The sequence below is a fragment of the Mesocricetus auratus genome, unplaced genomic scaffold (assembly GCF_017639785.1).
Source record: "Mesocricetus auratus isolate SY011 unplaced genomic scaffold, BCM_Maur_2.0 Super-Scaffold_100022, whole genome shotgun sequence".
In the NCBI taxonomy this organism is placed as follows: Eukaryota; Metazoa; Chordata; class Mammalia; order Rodentia; family Cricetidae; genus Mesocricetus; species Mesocricetus auratus.
The window spans coordinates 33,282,952-33,309,694 of NW_024429203.1; the positions used below are offsets into that span (position 1 = coordinate 33,282,952).

General features: G+C 43.7%; 1 protein-coding gene and 1 pseudogene across 1 annotated transcript in view; both read left to right on the plus strand.

Annotated features, from left to right (window-relative positions):
• LOC101839723 overlaps window positions 1-13,102 on the plus strand; it is a 38,501-nt pseudogene extending 25,399 nt beyond the window's left edge.
• Window positions 13,103-25,727: 12,625 nt separating this feature from the next.
• Window positions 25,728-26,743, plus strand: part of Ireb2 (iron responsive element binding protein 2) — a 46,622-nt gene continuing 45,606 nt past the window's right edge. Inside the window, exon 1 of the mRNA XM_040729789.1 lies at window positions 25,728-25,895. Coding sequence (XP_040585723.1) covers window positions 25,877-25,895 — 19 coding nt within the window. The 5' untranslated portion in view covers window positions 25,728-25,876. The remainder of the gene's footprint in view (window positions 25,896-26,743) is intronic.

The following is a 26,743-nucleotide window of genomic DNA, read 5'->3' on the forward strand; positions in this document are numbered from 1 at the left end:
GTGAAGATCCACCTTTAATTTGGACCATACCTTCGGCTGGAAACCCACGTGAAGAAGGAAGTTCTCTTTGCCTGCTTGCCATCACTCTCATTGGCAGGTCAATTCTGTCACTGGCATTGGAGCCTAATTCTTGGTGATTCCAGCATCTACTGAAGACCAACTGAGATAGCCAGTCTTGTGGGCTCAAAAACTACTGGATTCTTGAGCCTTCTGTTGATAGACAGCCATTGTTGAACTAGCTGGGTCACAGCTTGTAAGCTCTTCTAATAAAGCCCTTTATATAGGTAGGTAGGTAGGTAGGTAGGTAGGTAGGTAGATACATACATACTTACATACATACATATATACATACATATTTGTTCTATAAGTTCTGTTCCTCTAGAGAACCCTAATACAAGCATCTTCTAAGTTATTGACTTAATCATATTGCCCAATCATTAACCACCTTACATACATATATACATACATATTTGTTCTATAAGTTCTGTTCCTCTAGAGAACCCTAATACAAGCAGCTTCTAAGTTATTAACTTAATCACATTGCCCAATCACTAACCACCTAAAGAAAAAGAAAAAGCAGATCATGAAGCTGTAACTGCTCTAGATAGTAGCAGACTTGGGTTTAGGTTGTGTTGACAGCTCTCTGAGTTCAAGGCCAGCCTGATCTTCAGATGAAGTTGTGGGACAGCCAGGGCTACACAGAAACCCTGTCTCAAAAACAAAAAAAAAGGAGAAGGAAGAAGAAATAAAAATGTTTCAGTGCACAGACAGACCCAGGGTCTCAAGCCAATGCTAAAAGGAGAGGGGCTCAGAGACAAAACCAAGAGCAGGGTGCCAACCATGACACAAAGAACAGATGAAATGAGTAGGCTAGAGCTCCAACAGGTCAGAGGTGAGCAGGAAGAGGCGCTGGGAGATGCAGCTGGTGTGGAGCAGTGCTGCTGAAGGGTCCTTAAAGCCCAAGTGAGTCTCTCCAACCCAGATTCCCTGCTCAGGCTTTTCCTGGGTCTACAAGGGCTGGTGACAGGAAGAGGCAAAGACTGACATCATCTGTGTGCAGAGAGAGACGGTGCTGTGGGGATTTGCAAAACATGAAAGACTTCAGGGCAAGCAGGGTACTGGGTAATAGATGGGCAAGTTTATATAGCTGGAGGAAATGGGAGTGGCATTTTGTCATTGACTCTGGGAGCTCAGAACCTGTTGGATGACTAAGTTAGATGACACAAAGGGCCTGGGGAGTTGAGAAGCCAACCGAATGGAAATAAGTAACTCAGAGGTCCAGGAAGCTCACATATCAAGCAAGAGAGTTTGGACTTTCCTCTAGTGCACGGACTAGACATTTGGGGCAGGAAAGTGTCTGGAATTACAGTTGGTGTTTCCAGAAACTAGCTGGGCAGTGGAGTGCAGAGGGAGTGCCAGTCAAGAGACAAGGGAACAGTCTAGACTGCTCTAAGTCTCAGGATCAGGAAAGTAAACTTCAGTTCCTTCTATGAAACGTGGTACGAAATTTCCTAGAGTTCTCTCTGCATGTCAGGACTGTCATCACATTCCTCAAACATGCTTCTTGCTGTAATGATGCACAAAGACACTCTGGGTTATAAAGGAAAATCAGGAGGTGACGTGGCATCTGGCCACAGGATGAGATGCCATCCCAGAACCACAGAGCTCTCTGCCTTGGAAATTTGAGGATCTGCTGCTCGCTGGATTCCACTTTTGCTCTGCATAAACAATTCCCATCATCACTGCTGCCAGCAGCGTAGTCATGGTCACACCAGGGAAAGACCTTCACTGTGGACAATTAAGTAGTCACTTTACAGCCATAGAGGCCAATGTGACCAGAATGTGTAGAGTGAAGTCTTCTCCTTGCCTGCTGCTTTGGGTTTTCCCCTGCCAGTCTGGTTCCAGAGCCATATCAGTCCAAAATGAACACACAGGAAGCTATGTTAATTATAAAGCTGTTGGCCACTTGCTTGTTTCTTACTGGCTAGCTCTGACTTAAGTATTTAACTCATAATTGTTAATCTAAGTATTTCTCTTACCGGAGAAAGGGTCTGGACCTCTTACTTCTATGGTGGCTACATGATATCTCTGCCTGTGTCTCTCTTTCCCAGAATCCTCTTCAACTCCTAGTCCCACCTATCTTGCTTGCCTATTGGCCAACAGTGCTTTATTGACATATACACAGGACATCCCCATCAAGAATAAACAGGGATTTCCTTGCAGTGATACAAAGAGGCAAGTTAAATCTCTTTGAGCCTTTGGGGAACTTGACCCAAATCAAACACACTAACTCTCAACACTGGGGGAACTGCAGTGAACAATGCAACCGAGCCCTCACCCTTACAGCCCACATTGCAACAATAAATAGACATCAGGCAGGTGAGTCGGATGTGTGCTGCACTCCATCGTGGTAAGTGATGTCAGGAAGAAGGAAGCTGGAATGTGCAGGAGAGCTGGGCTGTGCCATATATGCTAGGTATTCCGAGAAGGTGACCCTGGGCAGGGCAATTTGGAGCACAAATCCAGTCTGAGTGAAGGAGGAAGCCCTTGTGTTTTGGGGAGGAATGTTCCAGGCAGACCACTGCATGTGAAAAGACCTAGAGAACAGACTGTGCTTATTGCTCAAGGAGCTGCAAAGAGCAGAGTGAGGCTGGTCCAGAGCAAAGAGGACCTGGGGAGGACCATGGCTGTTACCTGAGTGGCACAGCCTCTGTGACATTCTAAACAGAGGAGTGGCACTGGCTTACACCCTAGTAGGATCCATCTGGGGGCGGTGTAGAGACTAGCTAGAAGGCTTCTTTTATTCAGTACAAAAAAATGATAGTGGCTCCCTTTTTTTTTTTAAGGTCGCAGTCTCTCTGTATTGCCCAGGTTGGATGCTTCCAGGCTACAAGCATCTTTCTTCTTCCTCCTCCTTCTCCTCTTCCTCCTCCTCCTCGTCATCCTCCAGATTTCTGGGAATAGAGAAAAGCATCACTGTGCTAGCCTAGGATGGTATGTCTTGTTAGTCTTAGCAGATAGGCTCAGGGTACCAGAGACAGTCAGATTTTAATCTCAATGGTTTTCAATGAACAGACTTCCCAAAGCTGGGGCTTCCACTAAGTGTGACCCCTCGGGTATGTAAATTTATTACCTTAATTATTCGTGTGTGTGTGTGTGTGTGTGTGTGTGTGTGTGTGTGTGTGTGTGTGTGTGTGTACAAGCCTGTGCAGGTGCAGTGGTGCACATGTGGACATGTGGAGGTCAGGAGTTGGGTCTCTTCTTCTACCATATGGATCATAGATAGGGATTGAACTCAGGTCAGGTCATCAGGCTTGGCAATAGACACTTTACCCGCTGAGCCATCTGTTATGTAACAGTTTCCTTCAGGAGTGAAACATTCTATCCAATGGGAAGCTCCTGAACAGAAAGATAAACAATTCAAATGGCTTCAGGAAGTCCTTGAAACTGACCAGATTCACTAGCCGCCACACCACTTTATTGAGTAGGTAATAAGAGCTGAGAGTCCCTCTCAGACTAGCAGAGCTGCAAAGAAGACTCCACAAGCAGACCAACTGAGCTGCCTAGAAGAGGCTTAATACCAACCACGAGTGAAGAGGATGCCCTCCAACCCATTGAGCTGCCTACAGGCTGTGTGGTGAGCTCCAGGCCCTCAGCTTTTGTGAGCTGTCACCATGCTGGGGTGGGCTTCGGTGACACATCCGTCTTTGAGTTATTTCTGCTCCTGTAAGTAAGTAGCCCCCTCACTCATACTCCTGTAAGCAACTCCAGTAAAACTCCAAAGTTGGACTTTGGTGTACCTATACTTGGATCTCTTGTAGTCTCCCTGTCTGGGTTGAATAGAAGTGTGTTGTGTCCCCTCAGGAAAAGTTTTGTCATACAACACTATTTCACTGGCTCACTTACAGTGTTTAGAGCAAGGGCATCTCATTTGTGATAAGGCTGCTTTGTTATTTTTTGTTGTTTGCAGTTTTGTATTTTGGGGTTTTGAGACAGGGTCACGTTTCTTAGATCTGCCTCCACCTCTCAAATTCTGGGATTACACACATGCATCACCATGCTGGGTCTGAGGCAGTGTCTTTGGAAGGACTATTTTAATTTCTTGCAAATCTATAAGGTACAGTTGAGAACTTTATGCCAATATTATTCCCCAATTATTTCATTAAACACTGATTTCGAAGCTAGACACAATACCTACTGCCTGTAGCTCTCCAAAGGCAAATGCTTCGTGCTGCTGCCCCCCAGAGGCCATTGTGCCTAATAACAGCCTACACTGTAACTCCTGGAGAGGTAAATAGGAGTGGCTCTGGCCTGAAGAAACCCATAGAAAAGCCCTAAGAGAATTGAGATGATGCAGTTTCTGCCTAATCTGGATACTGGCCTGCATTCCCAGAGGTGATGTGGGGGTTGAATAATCCAACCTTCCCTTCCTGCTCTGCCATCATCTCTGGGGGTGACTATGGAATTTTGGGGGTGGGGGCCCTCTCCATTCTCTCTTCTTTTTTTTAGGCATGGTCTCACTCTGTAGTTATAGTTAGTTGGGTGTTCCCTATGTAACTCAGGCTGGCTTCAAACTCATGTCAATCCTTCAGCCATAGGCTCTCTGGTGTTGGAATCACAAGCATATCTCTCCATTCCTGAGGTCTCCTTGCACTGACATTTCAGTCTTCATGAAATCTGTAAATTAAAGTTAGCAGACTCCATCTCACCCCAATTCCTTCCAGGCTTCTCTCATTCTCACCAAATACCCTACATTGCTGCCTGGGCACAGTCCTCTGACCGTTCTGGAAAATCACAATTCAAGGTCTTTCCTGGGCTTTCCATGCCTTCAGGAGCTGACTTTAGTGGTTTTAATCTTCTTCATATTTCATTAAGGCTCACTTCTAGATGTAAAAACCAAAAAGTAAATACATACATACATTCAAAAAGAAAAAGACTTCTCGTTCTACCAACTGATGAGTGCCAATGGTGGGGGAGGGGACTCTAGCTGTATATCTTGGCTAATAATCACATTTGTCTTTTAAGGTTATTTCAAGTATACAAATATTTTACCCAAACCATCTAGAAAAGTGGTTCTCAACCTGTGGGTCAAGACCTCAAGGCAAACCTATATTTCCAAAAATATTTACATTATGATTCATAACAGTAGCAAAATTACAGTTATGAAGTAACAACAAAAATAATTTTCTGATTGGGGTCACCACAACATGGGTATTAAAGGGTCGAAGCATTAGGAAGGTTAAGAACCACTGCTCTAGAAAAATGTCTAAACTATTTAATATTATTTAATTATTAAATCACTATTAAAAGTATCAATATTAATTATCAAAAGTATCGTTACATTCTTTTAATTTATACATGTATAGGATAGGTGGTTTAATTTACACATGTATAGGATAGGGGGTTAATTTACACATGTATAGGGTAGGGGGTTTAATTTACACATGTATAGGGTAGGTGGCTTAATTTACACATGTATAGGATAAGTGGTTTAATTTATACATGTATAGGGTGGTTTAATTTACACATGTATAGGATAGGTGGTTTAATTTACACATGTATAGGGTAGGTGGTTTAATTTACACATGTATAGGATAGGTGGCTTGCCTTCGTGTAAGTCTGTGCATCCCATGCATGCAGTGCCCATAGAGGCTAGAAGAGGGTGGCATTGGATCCCCTGGGCTGGAATTACAAATGGCTGTAAACCACCACTTGTAGGTACTGGGGATTGAACCTGGGTCCTCCATCAGAGCAGCCAGTGCTCTTAACTACTGGGTCATCCCTCCAGCCCTAATCAGTAGCAGTTATAATTTGATGCAAATTATAACAAACAAAACACAGGGTGGGGATGAAGCTCAATAGTAGAGCATTTAACCAGCATACACAAGGCCATGGGGTCAATCCCTGACACTGAAAACACACACACTCATGCATGTACACACTTATGTATACACACATACTCATGCACACGCACACGCGCGCGCGCGCACACACACACACACTCATACATACACATTCACACACACATACTTTCAAACTGAGCCAGACATTTTGGCATAAGTCTGTAACCTCAGCATTGAAACGTGGAGGCAGGAGGATCACTGTGATTTCAAGGCCAAAATAGGCAGTAAGAAAAGAAGGAAGAAAGTGTGGTGGTGCACACCTTTAATCCTAACACTGGGGAGGCAGAGGCAGGCAGATCTCTGTGAGTTCCAGGCCAACCTGGTCTACAGAGCGAGTTCCAGGATAGCCAGGACTACACAGAGAAACCCTGACTAAGAAAAACAGGGGGGAGGCCATAAATTGGTTTACTGTTGTCAAAACATAATTGCAGCACTTTTAAAGACCTAAATGACTTTTCTATAATAAATTTGTTTGTGATTCTAGAATAAATTTGACAATACCTCATTCTTTAAAAACAAAATAAGCCAGGTGTGGTGATGAACGCCTTTAATCCCTACACTCAGGAGGCAAGGCAGACGAATTCTAGGCTAGTGTGGTCTACATAGTAAATCTCAGGACAGTTAGGGATATATATAGAAACCCCGCCTCAAAACAAACAGCAACAACAATAATAATAAATGAGTGTTTTAATGACAAGTGGAGCCTTTTGGTTTTATAGTTAGAGAAGTTGAAGAAAATTGCTTTCCTTATAAACTTGAAGCTGAGGGGCCACTTCTCACCATCACAACCAAAAGTGGCCTTTTGGTGATTTTTGTCAACTCTCACCAGAGCCTGATTTCTTAGACGGTCAAATAATTTAGTTTTGGCATGGTGGTCTGGAACTTCAAGGTGAGTAATGTCACTTTGGTTTGGTCTATTTAACATAGTGCAGAGCCTAAACAAGTAGCCTCACGTAGTTTATTATTAACATTATTACATACTTACTTAAGTGGGTATGAAGGCAAAAGCATGCCTCCACCCACATATGGAGGTCAGAGGACAACAGGAGATGATTCCCTCCGTCCACCATGTGGGTCCTGGCACGGCTTGGCAGCAAGCGCCTTTACCTGCTGTGCCCTCGAGGGAGAACGCTTTTATTCAACACTATAAAGAGAGTTTGTTGGCTCATATAACAAGAAGCAGCAGCTCCTACAGAGAACAGGCAAGGCTGGATTCAGAAGCCAAAAGCTGACACGTGAAACCCTAGTTTCTCTGGCTTATCTGTCTCCTCCAGTCTCCACTGTTCCTGGTATGATGGGGTCCCCACTGCTCCAGACTCAGCACTGTGGTATAATCAAGGGCCTCTGGCTCCTGTTGTAGGTTGCAGAGGGAAAAGGCCTGGACCCTTTTCCAGCAGCCTCAGTGAGCTTTGTCACAACTTGTTGAGTTTGTTTAGGTTATTGCCCCAAATCCTGAGCCAAAGCCTGTGTCCATTAGTGGACCTGTGAGTGAGAATGGGAAACGATTTTAAATGAAAAATGCAAAGTAGTTTGGGCAGGAGACACAGGGAATTGGATATCAAAAGTTAACAAACATGTTGATAAGCAAATAATAATAATAATGGTAAGAGAAAATTGTACATGTTTAGTACAAATGAAATTTTTCCCCAAATAATTTCAGTCTCTGGGTATGGAGGCTGACTACTTCAGTTAAAAAATTAGTGGTTGAATTAAGGTAGGCAAGTACTCTGTCACTCAGTCATATCCCTAGCCCTGCTCACTTTCACCTACTGCATTGTGCTTTTTTACACAGATTCTCACTAAGTTGCCTAGGCTGGCCTTGAACTTATTCTTTGATACATTCAGTCCTTGAACTTGCCTCAGCCTCCCAAGTACATGGAATTACGGTCCTGTACCACCATGTCCAATGCTGTGTGTTTGGTGGTGGTGGTGGTGGTGGTTTTACTGCATGTCAGTACAGTACATGCATGTCTGGGGCCTGCAGAGGACAAAAGATGACATTGGATTCCCTGGAACTGGAGTTGCAGATAGTTGTAGATGCTTGGAACTGTACCCAGGCCTTCTACATGAACATCAAGTGCTCTTAGTCAGTGAGCCATCTCTCCAGTGCCATAATTGCATCTTTTTGTTTTTGTTTTTATAGCTGAGCACATCCTCACTGGGTATGATTCCTTTTAAAAGCAAGACTTCAAATGAGACAATGTGTGTAAAGTATTTAATGAGCTTTAACCAGTATTTCCTATTGTGTTTATTATCATGTACACTAGCCTTGTTTACTTCGGAGACCCTCAAGGGCTCCAGTGGTTCTAGAATGTTATTTAGATCACGCTGCCCCAAAGTGCCCTATACTATGTAAAATGGTGAGTCTTCAGACTGGGCCTTGCCCTGAGAGATTGCATTTTACGAGGAGCTTTTTCTCCCATTTGGAGAATGGAAGATGAATGTGCACCATGGTGGATATAAGTAGAATGGGTACCACCCAAGTGAACTGGGGCTGTAGGAGCTCATGGAAGTTCTGAAATCACCCCAGGAAAACCAGGCCAAAGAACCAATCTGGCGTAGCAGACTGGGGGAAGGGACAACGCTTCACTTGTATCTCAGAGAAGGAGACATCCAGCACTGGGATGCTGATCGCCCCCACCTGACACCTGGTGTGTGTGTAAGAAGACTGACAGAGAATTCTTGACCATCCCAGGGGCTTCAGTTTGGCTCAGTCTCCACGGTTGACACAACCTATCAAATTGCCATCTATCTAGCCACCTGTTGGTCCCCGCTGGACCTGCTATCCATCCATCAGGCCGTTTGTTTGCCTGGACCAGTCCTGTCCCCCACCTCTGCAGACTTCACTTCACTTCTGTAGCTGAACTCTGTGACTGCACAGTGGCAGGCCTGACCTCAGCTGAGGGTTCTTTTTGCATTTCTATCAGCTTTCCAGCTTCTAGGAACTGAAATGCCTTGAACACTGCCATGGCCTCTTTAACACTTCATGGCTGTTTAATAACCTGCACATATAGGGAGCCATACAGAGCTACTTACTGTGTAAGATATCCGAGGGTTACTATTAGTAATTAAGATTGGAATTTTAAAAATGCATTTGCTTTGTTCATTATCAAAGAAAGAGGTACTACCAGGCAAATTGCTGCCAACAAGACCTTTGTACATTGTGGACTAGTTATTACTCAATAAATTCTGACATTATGGGAAGGCACAATCTGTTTCTGCCATAGGATGCTCATGACAGTTGTAGATGATAAATGGAATGAATCGATCCAAAATGTGAGGATTGCCGCTTCTCAAGAATCAAGTGTCTATCAGCTGAATTGTATTTTGTTTCATTCTGAGACATGCTGTCTTGTTGCCAAAACTGGCCTCAAACTCAATATGCAGCCAGGGTAGGCCTCATGCTCCTGATGCTCCAGCCTCTGTCTCCCAAGTGCTGAGACAGCAAGTGGGCAGCACCAAGCTTGACTCTTACCTGAGTTTATTAAAGTGGCCTCCAAGTGTGGGGATTACACGTCTGACCTACCATGACTGGCCCTGCCAGCTGAACTTTTAAAATTAAAGATATTTTCAAATTCACAAGTGCCTGATAAGAATACTTCCTGTGTTGTGCAAACCTGTGAATAAAGAGAGATGTGACAAGCAATCCTCTCCTGTGCGGGAGGGTGCGCCGCTCCAAAGTGATAAAGCAAGCACTCGGGAGCAGAGGGTTCACTCAGTCTTTATTTAGCGCGGTGCGGACTATGTCTCATCTCTTTGGTGGGGCCTGAGGCTCACAATCTGACCCAATCGGTTAATTCATAACCTGTGCAAAGCATTAGATGTGACAGGCCAAGCCTCAGGAAAGTTCAGAATTTCACAAGAGTCATGAGATGTTGATCAAAAGAGTGTGCTTGGCAAGAGGGAGGCAGGAAGTACCTTTGGCTTTTATTGTAATTCAGGTGCTGGCTGTGTCTTCCCCCATTGGTTGGGGTCTGACCTCACAATCTTATTCAATTGGCTAGTCTAAAAATATTTGGTGCAAGGGAAATAAAGGAGGAAGGGGAAAGAGGTTACTGCTCCTAGGGGAAAGTGGTCGCTGCTCCATCAAGTTTCTAGAACAGAACACTGGACCTTTGTGTAAACAAAGCTTCTACTGAGTGAGGGGATTAAAACATTTATATGAAAGTCTTAAAAGTGAGAGAGATAAAAAGATTCTAAGTCCTTGTCCTAAACACAAGTTTTATGGTATTTGATAGAAAAGACTCATATTTGATATTTCTTACACTTTCTCAAGTTCTGAGGTCCTCACATGAGGTTTAGATTTAAACAGAGGGTGTAACTCAGCCTGGTGATGGTGCACGCCTTTAATCCCAGCACTTGGGAGGCAGAGACAGGCAGATCTCTGAGTTAGAGACCAGCCTGGTCTACAAGAGCTAGTTCCAGGACAGGCTCCAAAGCTACACAAAGAAACCCTGTCTTGAAAAGCCAAGAACAAAAACAAAACAAAAAAGTGTGCATAACTACACAGTGCTGGTTAAAGTGTGGTCCCTCCTGTCATCTTTGTCTAGGCCACAGTCTCTCCTGCAAGTTATCAGGACTATGAAAAGTCAGAACTGTGTGAAATGTCTTTTTAGGAGACAGGCTCCCTTCTGGCTGATAGCAAGCTTTAGCTTTTTCTTTCTTTCAGCATGAGATTCCTGAAGAAAATTTAATTTCTTGGGGCCCATTGTTTCAACAGCAATAACCAAGCAAAGGGGCATAGGTGTCTCTTTAGAATATCTTCATTCCTACAGGACGTTTACAAAAGAAGATTGATTCAACTTAGCCACACTGGGAAGAGGAACAGATAAAGAGCTCTGGTTGTTCAGTGTCTAGTTAGATATTAACAGGCCCAGAGGACACTGCAGAGGGACCCTGTGCTGGCTAAAATTATGTTTTAAGTTTAAATTACTGTGCTTAAGAGATCTATTAAAAAACAAAAGCAAGCAAACAAATAAACAAACAAAAAAACCCCACCTCTAACCTGTAAGACCACTTGCCCAAGGACAGATGACTTCCTAGAATGCTGGGGGCTGTTGTTCATGTAAAATAACAATCCATGTGTTTTTGCTTCTATAAACAAGTTTGGTTGCCCCAGCTGCACAGGATATACTAGATCACATGTAGGTGGGAGGTACATAGACAGGAAGTACATCAGGATGTATGCTAACCCTTGGTTGGATGAAGGCAGGAAGTACATAGCCTTGTAGGATTTGCCTTTGTAAGCCCCTGACTAACGTATTTTGGTGTCATGAACTAGGAATTCCAGGTATGAACCTGGCCAGTGTCAGTTGCCCTGGACTGTATATTCAATAAAGCTTGCTTCAAATTTGGCTCAAAACTTGTGGCAGCAGTCTTATTCTTGAATGCAGTGATTGTTGATCTTTTGCTTCAGCAGCAGGCAAATGGAACATGAACCATGAGACTCAAGAAACCTATGTGGAGAAGGGGTGAGGGGAGGAAGGGAAAAGGGGGAAAGAAGGAAGAAGAGAAGAAGAAAGGGGGCAAGCAGGTGGAGGTGCTTGCTTAAAAGGGGAAGCTTGCACTTGCATACTGAGTCCTTAAGCAGCTCCATAGCTATGACATATCTGCCTGACTACAGATATTCATGTCCCGCCCATTGTCAGGGTGCGGGGTCAGCATAGTGTCAGGGTTCCAACAGTGATCTCATTGTCGCCCAGTTGGATTAACATTTCTGGAGACCCCACAGAGATCAGACCACTCACCCAAATTCTAAAGCTGGGCTCTGGGGCTGAAGGGCCACTTGTGGAGGTGTACACCTTAAGGGCTGCCTCTGGAGATGAGCGCCTTAAGGCAATCCAAGGCTCTGAGTGAGGTGTGCCCTCAGTTTTGTGAACTATCAGAATGAACTGCCAGGCTGAAGAAAGCAACAAACATTTACACAAGCCTCTCCTTGTAAGTCGTAGACGATCCAAGCCCCTTAGGGTAGCCCAGAGCATGTGAGTGAGTCCCAGATGCTGAGCATTGAGTTGTTTGCACCATTGGAATTTGGTTTTGCCTTGTCCAGACTGTGGTTGGACCCCATTTCTTCTCTCTTGAAGTAAAAATGGTACTTAATTTATTTTTGATATTGCAGAGATTTTAAACTTTTTTTAAATATAAATTTTAGAGTTTTACAAAAAATTTAAATAAAAAACTGGACATTTTCTTTAAATATTTAAGTTTATAAAGGTATGGGACATTTTAAAATGTTTATATTATGTCTTTATTAATATTAATTAATATAATATAGGAAATAAATAAAAAGCTAAAGAATTAGGGGTACAGCTATGAGCACCAAACACTAAACACTAGAAACTGAGATATTCCTGTCTTATGATACAGCAAGACAATGACCCAAGCAGCCTGGCAAAGAGTCTATAGAATGTCTCTTCCTTACTTAAAGTCTTTCCAGGCTAAAAGTTACTGAATTAAGAAAGTATGTCTTGGCGTCTGAGGGCTCCCGCTCTCACAGCCATTGCAATACATTGAGCTCCATAGAGACAGCACCGGGGCAAGCCAGAAGGGCACTGGGTGACTTTGTGCCTCGCAGGCAAAAATCAACTAAACGTGGGCAAGGGAGATCCTAAGAAGCCGAGAGGCAAAATGTCCTCATGTGCATTCTTTGTGCAAACTTGCCTGGAGGAACACAAGAAGCACCGGATGCTCTGTCAACTTGTCAGAGTTCTCGAAGAAGTGCTCAGAAAGGTGGAAGACCACGTCTGCTAAAGAAAAGGGGAAATTTGAAGACATGGCAAAGACTGACTAGGCTTGTTATGAAAGAGAAATGAAAACTACATCCCCCCAAAGGGGAGAGCAAAAAGAAGTTCAAGGACCCCAATGTACCCAAGAGGCCTCCTTTGACCTTCTTCTTGTTCTGTTCTGAGTATCACCCAAAAATCAAAGGAGAACACCCAGGCATGTCCATTGGTGATGTTGCAAAGAAACGGGGAGAGATGTGGACCAGCACTGCTGCAGACGGCAAGCAGCCCTACGGAAGGAAGGCTGCCACGCTGAAGGAGAAGCACGGAGAGGACACTGCTGCTTACAGAGCTAAAGGACAACCCAATGCAGCGGAAAAGGGAGAAAAGAGCAAGAAAAAGAAAGAAGAGGAAGATGAGGAGGAGGAAGAGGAGGATGAAGAAAAGGAAGGAGAGGAAGAAGAGGATGATGAATGAGTTGGTTCTAGAGCAGTTTTTTTTCTATAAAGCATTTAAGCCCCCTGTACACAGCTCATTCCTTTTCAAGAAAAAAAAATTGAAATGTAAAAAAAAAAGTATGTCTAGCCTCCTTGTCTTTACTAACTTTGTTAAGCGTAAGCTATTTTGATAAGCTGAATCATACAAGAAACTGTGATATACTGTAAAGGTGCACTGTGGAAGGTCCAGGAAAGTAAAGTTGCCGTTCTCCCCTGTATAGCTTTCTTTGGGCCACCAACCAGCTCCCAAATAAAGACACAGAGACTTATTAATTATGAATGTTCTGCCTTAGTTTATGCTTGCCATACTAGCTTTTATAACTCATTTAACCTGCTTCTCTTCATCTATGTTTTGCCTCAGGGCTTTTTACCTTTCTTTCATTTTCTTTGTCTTACTTTCCCTGCTTCTTCCATGTCTGTCTGTCTTTCAGCTGCCTGGCTGGCTGCCCCAGGCATCTCCTTCTCTTCCTTCCTCATTCTCCTTCCTTTCAATCCTAGATTTCTCCTACTCTTATTCTCTCTGCCCACCAATCCCACCTATCCCTCTACTGCCTAGCTATTGGTTGTTCAGCTTTTTATTAGACCAATAGGGTGCCTTAGGCAGGCAAGGTGAAACAGAAACACAATTTTACATAAAAAAAAACAAATGTAGCATCAACAAATGCAACCCATCTTTACATAGTTAAAGTAATACTCTACAACACCCCTGGACTATATATAATGTATTATTTTTATACTAAGCAAGCTTCAATTCAGAAATTGTTATTTTTTTAGGGTTAACCCTAACAGGGACAAAATCCTAATCTTATAAAAGATACTAACTTATTGTAAACAGCTAAAGATGATTAAGATATGCAAGTTAATAATCACCTTATAAATGATCTAATTCTCTAATGTGTTCAGAACAATAGTAGTCATGTTCAGAATTTGTGGTCATTCTAAGTACTAATGTAATTAATCACAGGAATAAACTTTATTTATCCTCCTGTATATGTTTTCAATGTTAAGCCTAAAGCAAATAACTAAAAACAAAGTTCGTTTAAAATCAGGTATACTTAATGGTCCTCAAAGCTCTTCAGAGATCTACTGAATATGGCATTTAAAATGTTTACAGGAAAAAGCTTCCTGTGATAGAAACGCCAGAGTCTAGTGGCCATCCTAAGGTCTCCAAAGAAGACAGATAGGAAACAGACCTGGACTGTGGTGATGTTAACCACTAGGCACAACTGCCCCATGCTTCACTTGCTTCCAGGGCCCTGAACAAATTGTGGACAGTGTTGGGTTGACTGCCCTACTCTACCTAAGTCAAGGTATGCCAATTTCCCCAAGTTCCTCATCTACAGGAAAATCTCCCAGACCTGGGTCTGGCAGCCCAAGGCCTATGCTGTCCTGTGCAGCAGCAGAGGACACAATGCTATTTTGTGTAATAGCCAAAGACCTATGACCTCTGCCCCTCAATGAAGCCATCAAGACCACAGGATTCCAGGTAGTTTCCATTTCAACTGATACAGCGGTCATTTGGTTTATACTTCCTGCTATAATTTATCCTCCTCAGATCTCTAATAATGATGACAGCTAACAGTAACTTTGTCACTGTGGCAACTGTCAGACTCCCAGCTTCTCCCCTGGGGCTACAGCTACCATGTTAGTTCATTTCATACATACCAATTAGGCCTTGCTTTTTTCGGAGCTCCTGGATCTCCTGCTGAGAAAGGCAGACACGTCTGTCTTGCTAACAGGCTTCATATTAAAGGATAAACAGGCTTCAGCTGTAACTTTTTACTATTCCTTTACTTAAAAGAACTTGCTTTGCAACAGCTGCTCTCAGTAACTGACCACTTGTGTCTTATGGTGAATGATTAGATAGAAAGGCTAAAAGTTTAAAGTTACAAGGATCTAATTTACATGAAAGTTAACTAAGTTCTGAAGTTCGAAGGAAGTGATTTAGGTATGTGGGAAGTGAGAAATATTTCAGATTCCTTTCCCCTTCTACTAAGATTTTCGAAAGTTCTGAGTGTTAACACTGATCAATGGAGTTCTGATAAACTGGCAAAGCACCGGCTGCTGTTATCAGTCAGAAGCTCAAGATACACAGTCTTAAAAGTACTGCATATCAAGCCAAAACCATCTCTGTCCAATGTGTATACCCAGCGCTCTGGACAGAGAAAAGAGTGCTTCTTAACTCAAAGGCACAGCTCTTGCTATGTCCCAACGGCAGGAGTCTACTCCAGCTGCTAGCTGCTTTTGCTACAATGCAGATTTCAGTAAAGACTACAGTGGTAATACTCATATATCCAAAACTTTCATCTCCTTTTGTAAATTAAAAATTCGTGTAGTCACCACTTGAATCTACCCATCACAGGCCAAACGGACTCCAGACAAGTACTCCTGTCACGTCACTCAGCCTGTCACGTCACTCAGCAGCCCGAATGTTCCTGCCTATTGGGCTTACTGAACTTCACTGTATACCTGAACAAAATGTCCCACATAAGCTCCTCTAGTGGCTCTCATCCTACAGTAGCTCCATTTGCTCCTGATACATCTGCCAACAGACCTTTTAGATGCTGTGGAAAAACTAAAAGGGGCTGTCATCCCCTTCACTCCAGACCAGATGCAATTCTTTACATTAGTCCTCTGGTTCCCCACCCCCTCCTCTGATGCTCCGTAGCTACCTGCTATTTCTGCTCGCTCATTTTGGTGCAGCATTCCAGGCACTGTCACCCTGAATCAACTCTGTGCCCACTTCTTCTCACGGCCTCATTCGTCTCTCCACCTCTGTTCCTCCCTTTCCTTCAACCTTCCTGGGGAGTATCTCAGTTTTTACTCTGTAACCAAATCATCTGCTTACAGCCCTCTAATGACAATTCTCCAAGTCTTTGGGAATACAGGATGGCAATCACCTGACCCATTGCAGCTGATCAAGTTAAGACTCTTCCTCCTACTATATGACTAGAGGATCCCCTCTTCCACGGACTCAGAACTACTCCCTCTGACAAAGGTTCTCCTTAGTAGAAGCAGCTATAACACTGTATAAAACAAAATAATAAAGTTTCCTGCGAAAAGACTACGCTTCCCAGCTTTCCTTGCAGCCAGGCAGGGTAGCTCTGGAAGGGAGGGAATACAGGAATAAACATAATTTAGTGTAGTCATAATTTCCATTCTTCTGTGGGCATTTTGCTCATTCACACGGGTGGATAACAACATGCCCCCTTGCTGTGTATAAACATGGTCCTGCCTAAGATCAGACAAAGACCTCTCTTTCTATCCTCCTGTCTCCTTACAGCTGCCTTAATAATCTAACATCTGGTATTCCTGCTTGATTGCAGCCCTATTTCCTCATCTTCATCAGGATAAGGTGGGGGCTTCCCTTCTTTGGGTTTAAATCATGGGATTTCCTGTTCCTTTACAGGTACAACTTCCTTTGACTATGGGATTTCCTTTATTTTCAGAATTATATGCCTTGTGTCACTTCCTCTTCCTCCTCTTGTATACTCCCATCTCCTGCTGCACCCTTGCTAACCTAACCCAGGGGTCTTTCTCAAAGGAAGGTGACTATGCTCGTGTAACATTTTTCATGTGTCCCTCTTGCATGCTTGTGTTGAGTTGAAGGGATTAACAGTGCTACCCTTCACCTACCCCAAGTGGTATGTTTGCAAGCAGTGGCAAGAGCAGAAGCACAACACTGCTCCCGGTGTCACCCACAGCAGCTTGGAGAGTTCCGTTCTCCTCAAGGAGCACCATTAGGGCATGCCCGGGATTCTTGCCTTTCAGGGAACCCAGTATGTAGCAGGGCCAGGGTTTATTAACAGACTCATTAATATGCATCTTGAACAGAAGGATTAATAGAAAGAGATGCTCAGGGAGAGACTTAGTCACACCCACACATGAGTATGGGCGTCTTAAGGGAAAGCTGTGCCTTATTATCTTTATAATGACAGTGTGTGCTCCTGTGGCTTTCTTAGAGGGTGTAATTTACAACAGGGTATAAAGGTTAAAGACTTTTCCTTTGCAAGAACGGGGAGAGGGCTCAGTGGGTAACATGCTGTGAAAGCACGACAGAACTGAGTTTGGATCCAGTGGCAATGTGTACCTGCCATCTCAGGGCAGGGAGGTGGAAACAGGAGGATTCCCGGAGCTCTCTAGCCAGCCAGTCTGCCAATCAGTGAGCGCCAAGTACAGTGAGAGGCCCTTTCTTAGAACAACTATCAAACACACACACACACACACACACACACACACACACACACACACACACACACACACACGAGTTTTATTTTACAATGTTATAAGGTGGGTTTATGAAGTGTATTGTTTAAATTTAAGAATGAGGGTTATAGATCATTTTGGCCCTAAACAAGCACACTTCATTTGTCTTAAATATCTTTCATTGAGATGCCTATAGGAAAACATGTACCATCTCAATAGGCAACTTTGACCTCATCTGTGAGTCTGAGATAATTTTAATGATTTAAAGAAAGGTTATATACAATGAGTTATACATGATAGAGCCTAAGTAGCCCATAGCATATTTTCCATGATAGGCTTAATGCACCTAGTATCTCCAAGTACCCAGGAATGCCTTCCTTTTAATATCTGTGAACTCGAAGGACTGAAGTACAACTTGTAAGTCATGCAAAGCTGGCGACTATAGACCAGGGACCTAATAAACATCCTGCTGCCTTTTTATAGCAACTTGAAGTCATTCAACTATCCAGTCTTACTGATTCCTTTGCTTTTAGAGGTACAATCTTCTAGGACAAATGATCATACAATTTGTTCCAGAAATTAGAAAGAAGTCACTAAAACTGTCACTAGGACCCTCATGAGACTCCCATCAATGGCCTACTACATAGAGCGAAATAAGTTTCCTATGCCCAGTTTCCTACACCTAGCTAGGGTTTGGGGGTAGGGGAACCACCACATCTGGCTATAGCCTCTGGATTTTCATGGTTGAGATGGGATGATCCTATTAGTCTTTGAACTTTATGTACTTAGCTAAGTAAGGGATAGAAGGCAGCTTAACTCCATCTGTCTTGGTCCCTTTGATCATCATATGAGGCCTGGAAATTAGGAATAATGAAGACCCTAAATCTTTTTCCACCTCATTTTGTCCAGAAACAATTAGCTTGACTCAACACCCACTTCCTATTAGGTTTGATGTAGGTTGGACATGCTTGAAAAGTGATCAAAGGGTCTTGAAGGATGATTGCTAGGTGGCTATTTAAATATTAGCAGGGTTGAAGGATATAGGGATATCAACAGCTTATGAAATCAAGAAGCCAAACTGCAGGGCTCTGCTTACTGGTCTGAACTAAGTATGTTTGGCTTTCCATGGAGACATGTCACTCTGAACTGCCCAGAAGGCTATGATAAAATTATTTTCTAGCCAGAGGCTTCCTAATAAAGAACAAAGACATACCATTGTTGTCCCTTTTCTCCAAGAGTTAATCCAAGTGAACTAGTCAATCACCTGGACAGGAAAATGCTCTTCTGGTTTAGAGACTTTAGAAATAATAAAATGTATGTCACACAATGTTCTCTTCAGCCATTTGGTCCTTCTCCACTGGATTGGAAAGTGTTCCAGTTCAGTTTGTCTTTTATCCTACTTCTTTATGTGCCTCATCTCCAGTTCTTTTGATAGTGATCACAAAGTCCAGATCAAGGCAATGATGACACAGTGACCCTAAGTTCATCTTTAAGACACTGACGTGAATTTTAGAGGATAAATTGGAGCATGGAGTGAGACATATGCGTAAATAAGCAGCCCTGGTCAAGGTGAGGTCACATGCATCATTGGTGGCCTCAGCTCTCACCCTGGAAGGTGGTCCTAAGAAGTCCTTAGTGATTGAAGGATGAGGTGGCTCTCAGGAAGGGATTGCTTCTGCTCCAGAGGGCATCCTTCTGCTCCAGGATAATGGGCTACTAGGGGAGTGGGAGGTGGCCTGTTCTGATAGGCTTTGCTCTTCCTGGGACCCAAAATGACTGTTGATTTAGGACCACTATTTATCTCCATGCCTTCAGCCAAAATAAAGGAGACACAAAATGAAGGCAGTAATGTCACTTTGCCTTCATCTGCCTCTCCGGTTCAAGCTAGGGGAAGCAACTTTGAAGTGTCTGTTTCAGAAATGGCTAAAAGTCTGTCACTTCTGCCTTAGCTTTGCATCTGTCTTCTTTAGTCATTGTAAGGTAAGACCCTAGATGCCCAGAAAACCAGGCTGAGCCACCCATAAATTGGCAAATATGCAGACATGTAATGGTAAAAACTATGTGGCCACATTGAGAAGAGCAAATAAAGAGGCCCAGTGACCCCCTTGTCTTAGTTTCTTTTCCTGCTGCTCTGATAAAGTACTCTGACAAAAGCAACTCAGAGGACAAAGGGCTGATTTCAGCTTGCTGTTCCAGAGTACACACTAATAATGGCTGGGAAGTTGAGGCAGCAGGGGCTTGAAACAGCTGGTCATATTGCATTCACAGTTGGTAAGCAGAGAGCCGTGAATGTTTATGCTCAGCTTACTTTCTGCCTTTTATACAGTACAGGATCCCATCCCAGTGAAAGGCTCCACTCACAGTGAGTGGGTATTCCCATCTCAGTGAACCAAACCAAGTTATCCCTTCAGGCATGCCTTTACAGATGCTAGGTAATTCCAGATCCTATGAAAGTGACAATTAGCACTAACCATCACATCTCTCCGGTCTGTCTTTGGTCCTGATATAAAGTTTAGGGTTTTTTGTTTTGTTTTTGTTTTTTCAAGACTGGGTATCTCTGCGTAGCTTTGTAGACCAGTCTGGCCTCGAACTCACAGAGATCCACTTGCCTCTGCCTCCCAAATGCTGGGATTTAAGGCATGCGACGCCACCACCTGGCAAGTATAGGTTTTTAAATAGAGAGTGAGAAGTATGCATAAACAAGCATTCTTGGTCAAGTTATGGTCTCAGCCATCAGTGACACATTCCTGTCTCTGTTTCAGTCTCTCCTGAAAGGTGGTCTGACAAGAAAGAACTATAAACTCTCTTTCCAAGAGACAAGTCCTCTTCTGGCTGGTATCAGACTTCTACCTTTTCATTTTTTCAGCATGAGACTCTTGGGGAAATATCCATTGTTTCAAAAGTCTGATAGTCTCTTCCGTACCTTTATCCCTGCCCAGTCATTACTGTTAGCTTATACAGTGTCCTGTTCCAGACTTCCAAAAAAATAACCTAAATGTCATGAGGACATTAATCTATGATGGTGAGACTCCAACCTGGAGTAGGAGTGATGATCTTTGTGGGAATCAACCTACTTTCTCTCAAGTGGAAAGCAATGTCTTGGGAAGCCAAGCTGAACTAAAACTTCGATAACCAGAGCACACACAGCTTGACCAAGCCTGCTTAATTAAGCATAGCTCTCCCCCTGCCTTAATTACTCCGCTACCTAAGCTCATATCAGTGCCCTAAACATGCCAGGGGCACTGAATCTCTTTATCTTTCCTGCCCAGTGTAGCCACAATGATTAATTATATCTCCTTTATCTGCTTTCGCCAGTACTGATGTGTCAACATAAAAACTCAGACGTCATCTCAAAAGAATTCTCAGCCAAATGTGATAGCATGACTATTACCCAAGAGCATGCCTATGTTCAGCCCCAAGCAGTCATTAACCCTGGGTCTTTTGACTCTACTGTCTTTGCTATACCCCAGCTAATCAAAGAAGATATTAGGGATTTCTGTGCCACGAAGTGCGTGGCAAAAACAACAGAAGTTCACATAGTTCTGGAGGCTAGTAGCCTAGATGGAGATTGGCAGGGCTGGTTCCCGGTAAAGGCTGCAGGAAGGATTTAGTCAGGCCTACCCTTGCTTGCAGGATGATCACCTCGTCTCATGCTCTTTTCTCACTCTAGGCATCTGTGTCTTCACAGGGCTATGTTCCCTCTGTGCCTACATGCTTGCTTTCTCCTCCCTTCCTGCACCTTCTCTTCTCTTTCTCTTGTTTTATTTTAAGAGGGAAGGGGGAGGTCTTGATACCAGGCCAGTCAGGTTTTGAACTCAAAATTCTCCTGCTCCTGCCTCCACTTTTGAGTGCAAATATTACAGTGACATGGATCATTTCGTTTCTTGTTATGATCCATCCTGTTCCAGCAGGTTATCAAACCTGCAACAACCCAAGGGATTAGGAGGAACTGGGGGCCGTGAGATGAAATCCATAAGGGTGGGGCTTGCTGTCATTGTTTTGGCAGAGTTTCGTGTATTCCAGGTCTCTGGCAGCAGATAATCCTGAATTTTTTAAAAAGATGTATATTATTCGTGTGTTTATGCATGCACATGTTTGAGCACTTGTGTACAGGGGCATGTGCCTTAGTCCCAGGACTACAGGTGTGTGCCACCATGCCTTTTACATATGGTGCTGGGGAGTGAGCAAACTCTTCCAACCGAGCGTCCCTAGCTCCTTGTTTACATAACGGTATTTTTGCATCTTAAGTTCTTACTCTTTTTACTAATAGCAGGTTTGTGTTTTGTTTTGTTTCTCTTAGAAAGAGGAGTAAAAGTCATAGGAGCCTGGGAATAAAAATCTCTTCTATTTTTTGTTGTACTCTTTTGCTTTTGTCTTGTATCTTAGAACACTTCCCAGGGAGGTATTCTTCACTGTAACCCTGCATCAACATTCTTTATCACCTGCTCTCAGCAGAGATTTCAGTGACTTTCCAACCCCCCTTTTATTTTAAAGAAAAGTTCTCACTCTATAGCTCAGGTTAGACTGGAACTCAGGGCCTTCTTCCTTCCTCAGCCTCCCAAGCGCAATCCTAGCAACCTCCATTTCTAAAGGCTTAAAGATTTCATTTTGTATTTTTCCTATTTTCTAAAATAATAATAATAACAATAACCAGTTATCTATTATTAGTAAAGAGAAAAAACCTGAATTTGCATTTCTTCTGCTAGATTGGCAGAACACACAGTCACCTGTTTTGGTTACACAATGGTTCTCTTTGATTTCACACAACAAGGGCTGGAAACCAGTTGTTCCTATCTTACCCATGGTCAGATTTAGCAGTGGCTTCAAAAGTGATCCACAGAATGGCAGGTACTTGTGTTTATCCTGCTTTTTATTTCCTTATTATATACTACTTATTTTAGAAGCATCAACAATCAAACAGGCTTTGTCAATGGAACTAAACTGTACATTGATTGATCATGACAGATCTCAGGGCTCAGCCACTACCGTCGTACTACGTTTCCAAAGGCTAAGAGAGCTTCCAGCCTCACCCCTACTAAACCTCAGATCTCCTCTTACTTCTAGAGAGTGTGCAGCATCACAGCATTGTTGGCATAACATTCCTGCTCCAAATGCCTCATTTCTCAGGTGAGTCCAACCCAAAGTCTTTGGGCTACATGTGGCCAAGGATGGCTAGGAATGTGACCCAACACAAAGCTGTAAAGGCATTATGAATAATGGCTGCTAGGGGAGGGGCTGGCTATTTTTCTTCAGGGATATAGCCACAGGTATGTTGTCCATGATCCTGTACATAAGCCCACCCTCAAGTACACGCAAGCAACTCTAATTAACCTCACTGGATTATGAAAGGATGGGTGGAAGTTAGAGGGAGAGACGTGTTGGGAACTATTTCAGAGGAAGCTGGGGACATACGAGAGATAAACATTATACACAGGTATAAAATTGTCAAAAATAAATTTAAAAGCAAAATGTATCATTTTAATCTGTATGTTAATGCATGACTGTGACGTCTTGTAGAATACCTTTATGCAAGTGTTCTGTGCTTTTCACTCATGCTCCTTGGGTAGGCATTGAAGCTGCTTCACATTTCATTAGAAGCAATGATCTAGTGCTTTTCCTACAAACATCTTCATATACACAGAGTCACCAGTGGCATTGCTAAGACACACTTAGTAGACGTCATTCCAGTGGCCTTCGTGGTGGTGCCAGTTTACATTCTTTGCCATTAAAAAAATTAAAAATTGTAAATAAAATTGATTTTTTTGTTAACTTGATTGCATAAACTTTCATGAACTTTGTAATGACAATGCTGTGACACAATGTCAAAAGGTTGGACTCACCTAATAAACCTCATCATGAAGAAACAATTGGGCAAGCTCCAATTAATGAACATTTTGCGAAAGAACTGGCTAGTGTGCTTTGAAAAATACCAATAGCGCCAAGGAAAATAAACAGCTAAGAAATTGTTCTAAGTTATAGACTAGACAGGATTGGATTTTGAGCAAATTTTTTTTATAGAAAAACAGTATTAGTAGGCATGGTGTCACAAGTCTTTGAGGCAGGAAGACTGCCATGAGTTTGAGGCTAGCCTGGGCTATGTGGTAATACCAATCAGCCAGTGCTACATAGCAAGATTGTATCTCAAAACAAATAAACAAAATAAAAATAAAACAATTGGCAAAATTTGAGTATTGGTTGTAAACTATATCAATGTTTGATTATAGAATATTAATAATGTTTGATTATTCAAATACATAAAGTGTAAATATTCATGATACTGTATCAATGCTAAATTTCTTGAATTTAATTGTTGTAGTGTGATTGTATAAGAAAGAGACTGTACTGGACCTGGAGAGATGGCTCAGCAGTTAAGAGCACTTTCTGCTCTTGTAGAAGACCTCAGTTCAATCCCCAGGACCACAACAAACAATTTTTTAAAAGCCCAAACTAAATAATAAAAACCATGGGATTTGAGAGATGGGTTGGTAATTAAGAACGCTTGCTGCCCACAGCTGTCTCTCTTGATGATCCAACACCATCTTCTGGCGTCCTTGGGCACCTGTACATATGATGTACGTACAATCGTAGCATAACATGTAGAACATAGATACGCACATAACTAAATCATAAGAAAAAAAGGGGTTGGAAGGATGGCTTAGCCGTTAAGAGCATTGATTGCACTTCCAGAGGACCCAGGTACAATTCCCAGCACTCACATAGCAGCTCACACCTGTCTGTAGCTCCAGTTCCAGGGAGTCCAATACCCTCACACAGACACACCAATGCAGGCAAAACACTGATGTACATAAAAAATAGAAATATATCATTTTAAAAAGAGAAAAAGCCTGGCGGTGGTGGCCTTTAATCCCAGCACTCGGGAGGCAGAGGCAGGCGGGCGGATCTCTGTGAGTTTGAGGCCAGGCTGGACCAACAGCCTCCAAAACAATACAGAGAAACCCTGCCTCGTAAAAACAAAATAAAATAAAATAAAATAAAAAGAGAAAAAGAAAAACCCAATTGAGTCTTAAAGAACGAGTAAGGGTTAGCCTACAGTGCACAGAAGTGTTCCAAGAAAAAAGGAAACTGAGATATTCTAGAGGTACTAGACAATTCAGCCTGAAGTTCAGCAGGTCAAGGTATAAACCATAGGTGTGAGACACCAGATCATGAACATCTAAGTTAAACATGAGCCTTGCTCCCATCCGAATGGAGTTCAAACCTCAAGTCAGTTTCTTGGTATTTGACTTCAGTTGCCAGGCTCTCTAAGTGTATTTCGGTGTTGTGGAAATGGTTAGAATAGCCATGCCCCAGAGACTTTTTGAGGAGATTGTCACAGTTGTCTAGACCAAGGTGGTACCAAGGGAAATCAGAAAGCAAATAGATCAAGTGGATGTCTGTCAATCATTAGTGGAAGAAGGGGGAGTCAAGGACAAGATATTGGTGTGTACTTGGGCAGTGTCATTCACTGGTTCAGGCAACAAAAAGGAATCACCGGAGGATGGTGGTGGTGATGGTTGTGGAGAGGCTTTGCACATGAGGGGCTTGTGGTAAACAATATTAGGGTATTCTCCTCTAGACCTAGGGGATGGGTTTGAGTTATGTGTAGGTTAGGAAGCATCAACGTAAGAATGAAAAACTGAAGCCAATGGAGAGGTGTAAGTGAAGCCGGAGAAAATGAGATCTGGAGCAAAACATCTGAGATAGAGTTAACGCCAGTACATTTGGTGGCTGGGCAGAGAAAGGCCCTGGCAGACGCCTGAGCTGATGGAGTAAATCTCAACAAAGGAAAAGCAATGTGTGGAATTCTTGGAAGTGAAACCCAGTCTGGGGAGCACTGGGAGTGGGGGAAGATGTGAAGACTCTCCCTGGCTGGGGCAGTGGGGCTTAGGACACCATCATGATTAACTGCTACTGGGAAGAGAAAGACTGAAGTTATAGGAGAATAAGGAAATTTTAATTCATTCAATTAGTTGGTGGCTGATGTGTCCCATCAGCCGGGCCATCTTCTCTTGAGAATCCGCAGTGAGCGCCCACATACATCACGGCTTAACGCAAGGCTTTACCGTAGGAGTAGAACTGGTTCTACTTAAGCTGTTCTTCCTAAGCGTTCCAGGCTTGACGCTTTCCTTCAAAAGACACCCTGAAGCCATCGCAGGGCCTCTAAACCTCACTCATTGGTTATACCAAAGTAATGGACGCTACAGCACCCCGTACCCTAACCTACTAACTCCCAAGGCTCCGCCCCCCACCGCCCACTCCCGCTGGGAAGAACTGCTGGAGACGACGCAGGGACACGCCTACTTGCTGGCTCCACCCTTCTCTTTCTTTGTTTCCTCCGGCCCGAAGATCTCGCGAGAGTTGGCCGGCAAATCGCGCGAGCGCAGACCCCGGGCCTGCTCTGCGGTTCTCGCGGTGTTTGCGCGAGGCTGCTTCCTTCCTCCTTCCCCTGCCAGTCCGCCTGCCTGCCTTCTTCCTTGTCCTCCCGGCCCGGCCTTCCCCTCCTTCCCCCGCCGGCCCCCTCCCCGTAGGGATAATATGGTCTCCGGCGATGGACTCCCCAAGTGCAGGTCAGTTCCTGGCCGCCGCTGTAGCGCTGGCGGCTGGAGGCGTGCGCCGCCGTCCGTCCTGGCCCTTGCTTTCTTTTTACGGTCACCGGGGGCTCCCATGGCTCTTGGGGCTTGGTCGTTCCCCCTTCGGGGCCGAGGCCACGACAGCTAGGCCTCCCCACCCGCGTCTCGCTCTTCAGTGGGGCGGTAATTCTGCCACTGGCAGGGCCGCTGCTTGGTGTCGGCAGCCTGCAGGTCCCCGGGAGTAACTCCTGGGGCAGAGACAAGCCCACGTCTTCCTCTCCCCGCTCCCCTTTTGTGAGCGTTGAGGTGGGGGAGACCTGGGTCTCCTCGTTTGGGTTTCTCGCTGCTGGTTGTTCATCGCACTCAGGAGCCTGAAGTCAGTTCCTCCCTCTTTCTTTGCTCCTGGAAGTGGAGTGAGGGGCTGTCGAGGCTGAACGTTAGTCAACCGGTTCCCATATTATTTATTGCAGCGCCGAATCTCCTCCCCCATCCACCTCCTCCTACCAAAGAAAAACACTGTCCGTTCCGAGTGGACTGTGCTTATCTTTTCTCTTTTTGGAAGAAGATAATAGCAGTGCTTAGGGGTCCCGCCCATCCACGTAATGAGTCTGCACAATGAATCTTTTCAACCCCAAGGTTGCCTCACCCTTCCCCATAACACAGAGTGGGGGCATATTCAATCAGTGCATGACCATAAGGGCATATCTCTTAGGAGAATGTAATGTACCAGTTTATCTAGATGTTTTGATGGTTGCTTTAAAAAAATCTTTAGTGTTCTAACTATTGTTTGATTGTTAATTGTCTTTTGATTATTTTGAAAACCTATCATAATGGTTTTCTCAATG